The sequence below is a fragment of the Cynocephalus volans genome, chromosome 14, assembly GCF_027409185.1.
Source record: "Cynocephalus volans isolate mCynVol1 chromosome 14, mCynVol1.pri, whole genome shotgun sequence".
In the NCBI taxonomy this organism is placed as follows: domain Eukaryota; kingdom Metazoa; phylum Chordata; class Mammalia; order Dermoptera; family Cynocephalidae; genus Cynocephalus; species Cynocephalus volans.
In genome coordinates, this window is record NC_084473.1 from 30012917 (window position 1) to 30025691 (window position 12775).

Here is a 12775-nt window from a genome sequence, read left to right on the forward strand (position 1 = left end):
GAATGCCAAGTGTGGTATCTAACCTTAGCACATTTTCCTGCACCTTCCTTGGAGTTCTGAGCTGTGGTTGAGAAGCTCTGTAAGTCATACTTCTTTATTTCCAGCTCACAGCCTCAATTTCAAGTTGGCAAAATAAAGAGAAAAGAAAAGAAGCAACACTAAAAAACAGGAAAAAAGGAGATGGGGGTAGGGGAACACAGATCAACAACTTGTAAAAAATCTCCAGAAATCTAAGAATCCTTTAATTCAAACAAAATTATTTATTATCCATGACTTGAGGGGCATTTCATGAACAGCAAAAACATTTATTTATATGATTACAATTTGTAGTTTTCAGTAATCTATACTATCCTCGGGTCTTTCACATTGCTTACATCTTGTATAGTGAGTTTCTGTACTTAGCACCACATCTGATAAAACTGGTGCTCATTTCTCAAAGGGCTTGCTAAATATTGCTAATGCTTGCCACAAACCTAGGGCTGAAGAGGTAAATATTTTCATATGTTCTGATTATGCGTGTTCAGTCCCTTCCATAGAAAGTCCAATATCTCAGCACCCATGCTAGGGTGTTCCTTCACAAGAAGTTGCAAACTCAAATGCTCTCTAGCTACTCAGGTCCACTTCTTATGTGGGAACACAGGCTATGTGTACACAGATCCTCCAGCTTTTTAAAGGAAACTAGAATGCCAGAGTTCTACGTAGAAGCCTCCTAATTTTTTTAATTTTGGAAACTTTGAAAGCAAAAAAAAAAAAAAAAAATCAAACTATATGTCTGAGCCAAATTAAACAAGTTTTCTGCCCATATGTGTCCCTCCATCTGCAGCTTTCAGCCTCTGCCCTAGGGACCTTGGAGTGCTGATGCCCCTAGGAGATGCCTCTTGAACACGTCTTGAGGACTTTGATGAAGAAATTCTGGAAGAGGAAAATTGCTCAGTGTTCCTGATGTTCTTCGTGTCATTGTAGACATCTCATGGAGGCAAGCAGTATGTGACTGTAATCATTAATTTTCCATATTTGACAATTTCTCATAATTTGGATATTCCCACCAGTTTCTAAGAACGTAAGAGTTTGCCAAGTCTGTTGTAAAACACTTCTTTAGTCTCTCAGTAGCCATTCAGGGTCATGTCTTTTTCTTTGTGGTCATTAAAACCCAACTCTCAAGAAAACCCATACCGGTTTTCTGGGTTAGGCTATGATATATCAAGTTGGGATTATGAAATCTGGAAGACAGAAGTACTCATCAACTAAGACATTGCACAAATTTGAAATGGGGTCAATACATCAATACATTTTCAGCAATATGAGGATAGAGCTCTTCTGTTAAAGGTCTGCCTAATAATTGTACATATTTCTTAATTAACTAAGGAAAAGGAAGACATAAGTGGGTTTTCATTTGGGAGTCGGTTTGCTCTAGGTCTATGTGGCTTCAGAATTTAAATCTCTGCCACTCTGTATAGGTACAAAACGTATACCTTTAATAAGTTCTGTAAGCACTGCCCTCAACCCAAAACATTCTTGATTACACAGCTGTCCTATCTTGATAGAGAGTAGATATAAAGCCACATGTACTTGGATCACCCAATGAAAAATACATATATATACACATAGGGGAAGCTTTGCACTTTCCAAGAAGAATAGCTAAGAGGCAAACGTCTCCATTTGGAAAGAGGGTTTTTTGAATCTTCAATAGGCGATCAGAATAGGGCTCCCTGGGAGGTTGGGAGTAAACTCTAAACAGGTATCACTCAGAATCCCAGGCCAGCTGGCAGAACAGCCAGAGGTCTATTACTGTATATAAGCAGTAGAACTTTAAAAGTTACAGTTTAAGCAGCTTGACAGTTTTCATTGGTATTGTAGGATCTTTTTTCCTTTTTTATTTGGTGCCTTTAAAAGATGAATGGAATAAGTGCTTTCCGAGATTTGGGGTAGTTCGCAAACATCTTGAGGTAGAATCTAAAAGACAAGAAAGGAATGATTAGAAATGTAATGAAGTGGTACATAGTTGAGGTTTGCTGTGTCTGAAATCCTTCTTGCAAGTCAACCTAGTTATTTAGGGCCTGACTAGCCCAGATGGTCATTTGTCCATTTCTTTCTCCTTCCTACAGCTTATCTCCTGTAAATGTTGAAGCTTCTTGTGTTGAGAAATAAAAAGTAATAGCCAGAGGGTAGTGGTGTTGCTTGTAAAACATTATGGATGAACCTAATGCCAATGAATTTTACACTTAAAAATGGTTAAAACGGTAAATTTTACTTTACTTATATTTTACCAGAATAAAAAAATGTAATAGCCAGAAAGAAGTACCCATTTGGATTCAGCTGAGAAATACAGGGAACCAGAGATCTCAAAGATCATGGGCAAAATTAACCCCAGAAAACTAGCAATGTTCCCAGGAAAATATCCCTTCATGAGGCCTGGGAATTCCAGGAAACTGTTATCTTATACTATGGATTGAATTTTGTCCCTCAAAAAGGTGTTGAAATACTAACCTCTAGTACCTGAGAATGTGGCCTTTTTTGGAACTAGGATCATTGCAGCTACAATTCATTACGATGAAGTCACATTGGAGCAGGGTGGGCCCTTAATTTAATATGACTAGTGTCTTTATAAGAAGAGAAGAGACATAGAGACAGAGACACACAGGAGAGAAGGCCATGTGAAGAGAGAGGTGGAGATAATTTTTTATCCTTATTTTTTCCTTTGGCAGCTGGCTAGTATGGGGATCTGAACCCTTGACCTTGGTGAGAAAGGCAGGAATTGCAGTGATGCAGCCGTACACTGGAACACCAAGGAATGCCAGCCACCACCAGAAGCTGGAAGAGGTAAGGAAAGATTCCTTCCTAGAGCCTTCACAGACAGCGTGGCCCTGTTGACACCTTGTCTCCAGACTTCTAGCTTCCAGAACTACGAGAGAATAAATCTGTGTTTGTGATCATTTGTTGTGGCAGCCCTTGGAGACTAATGCATCTTGTGAGAAGTGTTTCTCCTTAAGTTACCAGGCTGTCCTCTTAACTAGCCCTTAAGGCATAAGCAAGATGACACACACTGTTAAAGTACCTTAGTTTGAACTGGGGGGCAAATAATAATATGGTAACAAAGGTGGCTGGTTTTCGGTGCCATGACTCGAGAAGCCTGGTGCGCTGCCTGTGCATGTGCTGCTTCTCCTGTGACTGCCTGGCTTTGTTTTATAAGAGCCTTCCCAAAGCCTTGTTAGCCCTATAAAAACACGTGTCCTCTGGCCCTCCTCTGGGCAGTCCGACATAACAGCATGAAGCCTCAGTTTGGACTTTGTTTTTGCACCAGCTGGAAATTTCTGGTGAAATCGCTGTCTCTCCCTGACTAAGCATGACGAAGTCCAGGCTTTGCACAGAACTTCTGAGTGCTGGGTGATGACCTCTCCTCTCCCGTTCCCTCTCTACCTCTGGTGGGCAATAGGCACAGCCTGAGGTGGTAAAAACTTTGACTCTCATAGGCTGGGAACCGTCCCCACAGAGTCTAGGAGGTGGCAGGAACAGGTCATGAGGAGAGCTGTTTCATTCATTTCTGAACCCGTCTCCACCTAATTTCTACTCAGAAGAAAAGAATCCATTCTTAGATTAACCTTCAAAGCAATGAAATGAGTCATTAGCTAGACTAAAACACCAAGGCAACAGCTGAAAGGGTTTCTCCAGGGCCCTGGTTCAAGTCCTTACCCACTTTGACTATCCACACCCTCCTCTCCCTGTCTCCAGTAATCACAGGCTTTCTCTTTCCACAAGAGCTACAAAAGCTATTTGAGGGACAGGATCTGAAATATACACTCAGGTTTAAAGCCTGACAACAACTTAATATTCAGTTAACTCTTTTGTTCTCACCCCACCCCAGGTTAGTGGAGTTAATAAAGCTTTAGACTTGACCTTCAGAGGAAAGGTCAAAACGCCTGCGATTCCTGGCATTTCCCAGCAGATGGGGCAGTCTTAAAATTGCACCACATACCCAAATGCTTACCTTACCTTCACAGGAAGCCAGACATGCCTACGGACAAAAGTGAGAGTGAGGAAAAGAGGGGAGTACCAAAATAAACCCTGGTATTACACAGATTCCAGAGAAATAATCCTTCTGGAATTTCCAGGGCTCTGTGATTACCTGAATTGATAACACCAAACCTCAAATTAAAGCTATCAGCCACATAGGCACTGGGCTAGTGCTTTTCTCCAGTGGTTCTGTATCCTGGCTGTACCTCAGAATTATCTGGGAAGCTTTGGAAAGTGCTGGCCATGGTCTCACTCATAGAACACACTTCAAGAAATGTGGGGGAAGGAAATTGAATTGAGGTGTGAAAAAATGAGTTACTTCTTTTGCCTCTTGACTCTTGTCTGGAGCTCACTGCCAAGCAGTAACGATCACCAGGTAAGTCTGCTATAGGAGGGCACAGAGCCTGGGTCAGCTCACTCACATGGACACAAGGTGCCTGTCACTGGGACACTGTCTTCAGCAAGGCAGGCACAGTGGCTTCCCACCACCTCGGGTGCCTCTGTCTACCTGGGTTTATTTTTGCTCTTAGAATAAATATCGTTACTGCTACTGTCATCCAGCTAAATTCCAACTGCCGTAAAAGCCTAAAATGTCAGAATTTACCAATCCAGATTATTGTATTAACCTTCCCTTATGAAAATAAATATCTTAGGTTTCTCAATCTGACTTTCTGTGTTAAAAGCCTATTTGGAGAAGAAAGTTACATGGGTGCCACCACCTTTATTGAAAAGTTTACCTATGGTGGTGAAAAGCTCGAACCCCAAGGAAGCAGAAAGAGAAAAATGCAAATGCAAGTCCTGGGAGGGACCAAGTGGCCAGGGCATAGCCGATCCATTCAATGATCTCCCCGAGGAAATTGGCTCCAGAAACATACTTAAACAAGCCGCCTGCGTGCAGAAGAATCAAAAAGTCAGAATCAGAATGGAATCATTGCAACGTTAAACCCCTCCACTTTGTTCCAAAATACATAAAGGCAGCTAGGACAAATGTGAGGCTGGACACTCCCTCCACAGTCACAGGAGGTGGGTGGAATCCACTCCAGGAGAAAGGAAGACAAAGCAACAGCAGCCTGTTGTCCTTAGAACATTCTGGAATCGTGGCCCCAACTGCTTGATGGGCTCCATCCAAATCTCTAACAGCTGCTGGACCACCAGCTTTGGACAGGACAAGGAAGAGGTGAGGAGGTCTGGATTTTGTTTCGTTCTATTAAGGAACATTTTCAGACCACTTCTTACCTTCCCACTCCTTCCCTGGACAGCCATGCTGCCAGTCAGCGTATTTCACCTTCACAGGCATGCAAAATGAAACAACACATTACGACAAAATAATACAAATCTGAATTGATATGAGAAGTAATCGGATTCTCTTTGGGCATCCCCGCAGCCCCCTATCCCCACTGAACCTCGAGTTCGAAGTAGGGAGTAGGAGCTACAGGTATTTGTCCTGCTGGAGGCTGCTGAGGTTCGCTTCTGTTGATTTTAAAATAAATGTTTAATTTTCTACCCATCCGGGGATTTCCTCTGTCAGAACTATATCTAGAAATCAGCACTATTAAATATATCCACACTCAAATTTTATGACCCACATGAAACTGGGGAAGATTCAACCAAAACAATTTTTTCTTCTTTCTATAGTTATATAAAAATATTTTATTTCTAAATCATTCTCCATCATAACTCAAAAGTTGGGCACGAACCTTAGTAATCTGGTTCTTAAGAGTTTTCTCTGCTCTTCTTTATTTGTCTAGTTACTGAGTGAAAATTTTAAAAAAGCAAAGCCCCTTAAAGTTATCTTTCTTAAGGGTGACATCGCAGCAGTAGTTCCCAGCCTACGATTGCCTAGACCCTGGGAGGAATCACTGATCTATTGCAAAGAGTTTATAAATTGTCTGTGAATAGAATAAATGGTATATCTTAATCTATTGTATTACTTTTGTTATGTGATGTAGTGTTAGAATATCAACAGCATTCAAATTCATTTAGATGTATTACCGAGTTTACAGTAGCTTTGCCATTATTTTCTTAATCAGTGGATATTAATCTGCACCAATACTATGCCGTAGTTCAAGAAATTTTTTTTGTGTAGAAAAAGGGTTATATTCACATCCAAAAAGATGGGAGCCACTGACCTACACAAATACTCACCTAAATGTATTGAAAGATTACTTAGACCGATTCATTCCTGCCTGCTTATACAGTCATGCGTCACTTAATAACAGAGATATATCCTGAGAAATGGGTTATCAGGCGATTTCAGCATTGTGCAGACATCACAGCGTGTACTTACGCAAACTTACATGGATAGGCCACACACCTAAACTACATGCTGTAGCCTATTGCTCCAACGCTACAAACCTCTACAGCATGTTACTGTACTGAATACTGTAGGCAGTTGTACACAACAATATTTGTGTACGTAAATATATATGAAAATAGAAAAGGAATTTTTCAGCTTTATTATAATTTTATGAGACCATTGTCATATATGTGTTCTGTTGTTAATGGAAACGTCCTTATGCATCACGTGACTGTATTTGTCAATCTCACACACTGGATTCTTGGGAACGATGAGGATTTCAAATATTCTGTGCCTTAATCTCCAAAAATGTATTTGTAGTTGTAAGACCTCCCATCCTAATATTTGATTAAGTAAATATGGTTCTCTGCCCCTTTAACAGTATACAAGTGGCAGGAAATACACAAGTATTACTCTTCACTAGTCACTACATAAGTGTAGATAAATTGGAGCGGATAAATTTGTTGGTCATGAGCGATTCAGCTTTATTTGCTAACCTAGAAAGGTACGTGACGATCTTATCTACTGCAACGAGGTTGCAGCCTATTCCCACCCTACCGAAACCTGCCACTCTCGCCCACCTTCAAGGTATTGTTACCTCCCATCTTCCTCAGGGTTCCTGTAGCTCTCCTAAGGTTCTGCGTTTAGATGGGAAATGCAAATGTGCTGTGAGTGGGACAGGACATGGGGGGACGCCAAGAGCAAGCCAGTACACACTGTATCTTTTCTGCCCTGGCTGCCTCTTCCCCATTTGTTACTCATAGCATAATCCGTGGGACACGCTCCAAGGAAGGGTGGGAATCTGGGCACCAAGGAGGCATTACCTTGTGGGATCTTGTAGTTGATTTCTCCAGGCTTCCTGAGATGGCGCAAGATATAGTCACTGTGAATGTTGACTCCCATTCCCAAAATAAATAAGAAGGTACCTTGGCAAAGAAGAGAAGGGGGGAAAGTTTAAAAATGTGTCCCGATTTTGACGCTTTTCTCACAAGCTAAATTTTTTTCCTAAAAATGAAGGGAGAGGCATTTGATTTATAAATCTAAGAATGGTATTAAGATATGGCAAGAAGATGGGGGGTGGGAGGGTGTAGGGAATAACCCCTGGTCCCAAAGTTTGGGTGGAGGATGGATGTGCCGTGTTCTAGATCAAAAGGCTGAAAGTGCACAGTAACACACGATGAGGACAGAAGGAAGAAGAGAGACTGAGGCAACACCATGTCCAATACCTAAACAAATAAACAGCAGCGAGAAAGAACGAATACCAGCGAGCCTGTGGCCCATTCACAAATAATCAGTGATTGGCGAACTCAACAGCCAATTCCAACTCCTGCCCCTTTGCCATCCCCCACTATAGAGGCTGGAAAGTTGAAAGGTGGTCACATGACCTAGTTCTGCCCATGGGTCTTTGGGGACTTCTTTGGAAATCTTTTGCTTTTCTGATAAAGAGGGCAGATGGGACTTGTGCCTCTACTTCCTCCTTCCTCCTGCCTCATTTGCCAGATGTGAGCTACAGCCTCTGTCTTGCACTGTTTGCAATGAAGTGACTAACATGAGGACCACAGGCAAACATGCTAAGAATAGTGGAGCAGAAAAGTGGAAAGTGCCTGGGTTTTCTTAATGGCATCGGTATACACAGGAATGCACAAGCCACCTACCTTTGGAAACTCCTTGTTATGTAAGAAATATGAATCTGAATTATTTAAATCACTATTAGCTGACTCACTGAGAGCATACACCCAATTCCCATGAAAGTAATCTAGCTAGATTGGAGGGCTTGGTAAATGACTGACTGATTTCCACCACTGCCATTTCATACAAACACACACACACACACATTCTTACATTAAAAAGTGGCGTACTACATACACTGCTCACACCTTTATTTATTTTATTTAACCACATATCCTAGAGGTGTCTCCACATGTACCGTCTACTGGTACAGAAAGAGCCTTGGTCTAAGGTGAGGAGAGCCAGGATCAGGAGTGTTAGTACCTGCATCACAATGGACATTATCACAGCCCAGAAATACTCACTGTCCCACATGGAGACCCAATCCCACCTCTCAACAAAGTGCATTTGTGCTGATCAAAATACATCAGGCAAAAAGCAAGAACAGTTTAATTAAACAATCAGATCTACTCTCCCCTTATTTGGTATGATATGGAACAATTATTTTCCACCTTGTCTAGTCAAAAGATCATTGGCCTGGAAGAAAGGGCACCAGGGAAGGGATGTTGGGTGGGGGAACAAAAAGGGGGGACAGCATGCACAGCAAAGGCAGGAAGCAGGGACCTTGGACCAGCTGTCTGTGTGTCCTTCAGCAAGTCACTACACCTCTGTCATCTGTAAAATGTAGATTCTAACAGTACCTATCTGACAAGGATGGTATGGAGATCATTCTCATGTTCAGTTATTTATTCATTCATTCATCTAATATTCATTAGGGCTTACTATGTACCAAGCTGTGTTCTAAGCACGGGGGATACAGTAGCAAGAAAAATAGTCAAGGTGTCTGTTGTCATGGAGCTTCTATTTTAGTGGAGGAACACACAAATAAATTAAATGAATTTAAAAATTAAAGTTACGTGGTTAAAAATCACATAATGGTCACTGCAATGCAGAAAATCAAAGTAGGGTGATGAGATAAAGTGGGGTAAAGTTTTTCCGAAGATTTGACATTTATCCTGTAATTTGAATAACAAGGATGGAAAAGCCGAGGAAGAGGGACTAGCAGGTCCAAAGGCCCGGCACACCTGAAACTTGAGGATGGAGAGGGGAAACGAGGCAAAGTGGACAAGATGACAAGCAAAAAGTCACATCAAGCATAGTAGGCCTTGGTGAGGGGTTTGGATTTTTCAGTGCAATAGAAAGTCATTGGTAGGTTTTAAGCAGTGGAGAAATAGGATCTCGTTTCTGTTTATTATGACTGCAAAAGAAATACATATGTTGTGTAGAATATTAAACACTAATAAGCAGAAATAAGAAGGCCAAGACACCTATTCTTACCACCCAGAAATTACCACCATTAAACACCATAGTGCACATCCTCTCAAAATTGGCCATATTCCAATTTCCTCGGAGGCTCCCCAAATGCCTCGTATGGGTGGTTTGTGCAAACCGAGGTCCAATACAGGGCCCCATCTGGCATCTGGTCTTGTTGTCCTTTAAGACTCTTTTAATCTAGCTCAGACCCCACCTTTTTCTTTTTTTCAGGACACTGATTTGTTGAAGAGATCAGTGTGCCCATAATGTCCCCTTTGCTAGACATGACTAGCTTACTTCCTCACGGGTGTGCTTACCTTGTTTCCCCAACTGCTGATTTCCAGCAAACAGGCATAAATCATTTTCCTGTGTGGTTATGTGAGCATTTCCTGTTTAATATATAGTTAAGTACATTTGCGTGTTTGTTCTCAATTTTAGGAAACTTTTCTTCAGTTTAGTTTTTTTTGTTTGTTTTAATTAAGTAATGAAGATCCGTGATTCAAAGGACAAAACTATATTGAAAGGAAAGCTCTGGCCGCCCACCCTGCTCTCTTTACCCCAAGATGTATAGGGAAACTTCATTAGTTTCTCTTATAGAATTCCAATATTTCCTTTTCTAGTTAAACACACACACACACACACACACACACACACACAGACACTTTCTTTCTATCTCATTCCTACATAAAAAGCAGCATACTATACGCATGGTTTACACCTTTACTTATTTTTGTTTAACTACATATCCTGGAAGTGTCTCCACATAAGCACACAGAGATCTTCCTTGCTTTTCGCTTTTCTTCCTTTTTCCCTTCCTTCCTCTCATTCTTTCTTTCTTCCTTCCTTCCTTTCTTTCTTTCTTTACTAATTAACTAATTGATCTATTTAATTTCTATCTTTGTTTCTGTTAAAGAATACTCTATTGCGTGTAGGTGCCAGGATCCATGCAACCATCCTCTGGTCTTTCGTATTTTCAAATGTTCGCGATGACTACTGCGCGGAGAATGGGTTATTGAAGGACAGCAATGGAGGTAGGAAGTTCAATTTGGAAGTTATTGTCCAAGTCCAGACAAGAGGGAACTGTGGCTTGGACTGGGATGAAATTAATGAAGTTAGAGAGAAGTGAGCCCAGTGGCACATGTTCTGGAGATCGAGCCAGAAGCACTAAACTGACAGACAGAATATAATGTGTGATATGAAGAGGGATTAAGCATAATCCCTATTATCCTATTATTTTTATTTGAGCCAAAATAATGTACAAAGAACTGAACCTTCCTGGACTTTAGCTCCTTTTACAAAAAAATGGGAAAAAAATTCGATGATCAGTGTCTTCAACTACTTTACACAGGGTGGTCAGGAAAAGTCTCTTTGAGGAGGAGCAAATTGATGGAGATCTAAGAAAAGTGATGGAACAAGCTCCATGAACATAAGGGGGCAAAGCCTTCTAGGCAGAGGGAATAGTCACATGCAAAGCTCTGGGGCAGGACCAGCTTGGCAATGTCCATCATAGCAGGAAGGCCACTGGGGGCTAGAGCACAGGAAAGGAGGTTGGGAAATAAAGACCAAGAACATTTGGGTTTCATAGGCAGTGGTAAGAAATTTATATTTTACCCTGAGAGTAATGGCAATTTATTGAAGAGTTTTGAGATGGGGAATGACATGATACATTTTTCAACAATCTTTCTGGCTGCCATTTAGAGAAAAGACCAGGATGGGGTGAGAAAGGGAGAGGATGGGATCATTAGGAAGTTATTGCAGTAGGGTCGGGAGAGGTGATGGTGACCTAGAGTGAGGCAAGGGGTGCGAGCTGGGGAGCGGGTGAGAAGAGTTCAGATTCACTTACCCAAGCTAAACCGTATATCTGTGTACCACTCATCAGGATATTCAGCACAGTAAGTCAGATAGTAGCCTTGAAGGAATCCATTTCCCAAGCAGAAGAAAAAGCCTTTGAAAATGATTACAGCTGGAAGAGGCCTCCCTCTAGTGAGCAATGAGTAAACAAACGTCCTGGGACATATGGGGGAAAAGGTTAGGATTCATTGTTAAAAAAAAAAAAAAAGAAAAGTCAAACAATGTGAGGAAAAGGTTTCAAGCAGATAACCATATCAAACTTGTCTTCACAAATCACATTTCTTAAATTTGTGGAATGAAAGAACATTATTATCCAGTTCTAGATCAACCATTTGTCCTATTAGTCTTACTTTATAAAAAAACCACTGTAGCTACCACCTGGTACCTTATTTTATTCTCACAACAGATCTGAAAAGTAAATATCATTCCCCAGTAACCAATAAATTCAATTCTATGAGCTCAGGATTGAAGATAAGCTTTCTATAAATTTAGAAGTGAAATCTAGTTTTTACTGGAGGAAAGGTGAAGCCTGGCTTACCCCAAACAGAAGAATGGCATCTGGATAGCAGCGATTTGACCATATGGCTCCATAATGTCTAATAGGATCACTTAATATATTATAGCATTCCCTGGAAAGTGGACTGCAGAATCCCTTGAGAAAAAGGAGCAATCCCTCTAAATAAAAGGAATCATGAATCTAGAGGAACCTAGGAAGAAGGGCTTAAAATATATAAATACCCTCAAAATAAAAATTTACCTAAGATATAATGCCAAAAACTAGACCACAAACTACATACCCTTTACAGTTTTTCTTCTCTTATGATACAACATAGCAGTCATACAGAAAAGTTCATAAACCTGTGTAAATAGTTGATGAATAACTATCAAATAACACCCATGTAGCCAGTAAGTAATTAGATATAGAACATTGCCATCACCCAGAAGCTTCTAATGTCCCCTCCCTGTTCACAGAACCACCATCATCCCACATGGAACCTCTATCTGGATTTTCATAATAATCATTTCTTTCTTTTCTTTCTTTTTTTATATTTTATTTTATTTTGTCAATATACAATGTGGTTGATTATTGTGGCCAATTACCGAAACCTCACTCACCCCTCCCTCTCCCCCCTCCCTCCCAACAACGTCCTTTCTGTTCGCTTGTCGTATCAACTTCAAGGGATTGTAATTGTTGTGTCTTCTTCCCCCCCTGCCCGGTGTTTTTTTGTGTGTGTATTTATTTATGTATTTTTAGCTCCCACCAATAAATGAGAACATGTGGTATTTCTCTTTCTGTGCCTGACTTGTTTCACTTAATATAATTCTCTCTAGGTCCATCCAGGTCATTGCAAATAGCAGTATTTCATTCGTTTTTATAGCTGAGTAGTATTCCATTGTGTGGATATACCACATTTTCCGTATCCACTCATCTGATGATGGACATTTGGGCTGGTTCCAACTCTTGGCTATTGTAAAGAGTGCTGCGATGAACATTGGAGAACAGGTATACCTTCGACTTGATGATTTCCATTCCTCTGGGTTTATTCCCAACAGTGGGATAGCTGGGTCATATGGTAGATCTATCTGAAATTGTTTGAGGAACCTCCATACCATTTTCCATAGGGGCTGCACCAT

General features: G+C 40.9%; 1 protein-coding gene across 1 annotated transcript in view; it reads right to left on the reverse strand.

Annotated features, from left to right (window-relative positions):
* Positions 1 to 1886: 1886 nt before the first annotated feature.
* The window catches only part of SRD5A2 (steroid 5 alpha-reductase 2), a 57850-nt gene continuing 46961 nt past the window's right edge, over positions 1887 to 12775 (reverse strand). Inside the window, exons 2-5 of the mRNA XM_063079024.1 lie at positions 11133 to 11296; positions 7132 to 7233; positions 4749 to 4899; positions 1887 to 1953 (exon numbers count right to left, since the gene is read on the reverse strand). Coding sequence (XP_062935094.1) covers positions 1887 to 1953; positions 4749 to 4899; positions 7132 to 7233; positions 11133 to 11296 — 484 coding nt within the window. The remainder of the gene's footprint in view (positions 1954 to 4748; positions 4900 to 7131; positions 7234 to 11132; positions 11297 to 12775) is intronic.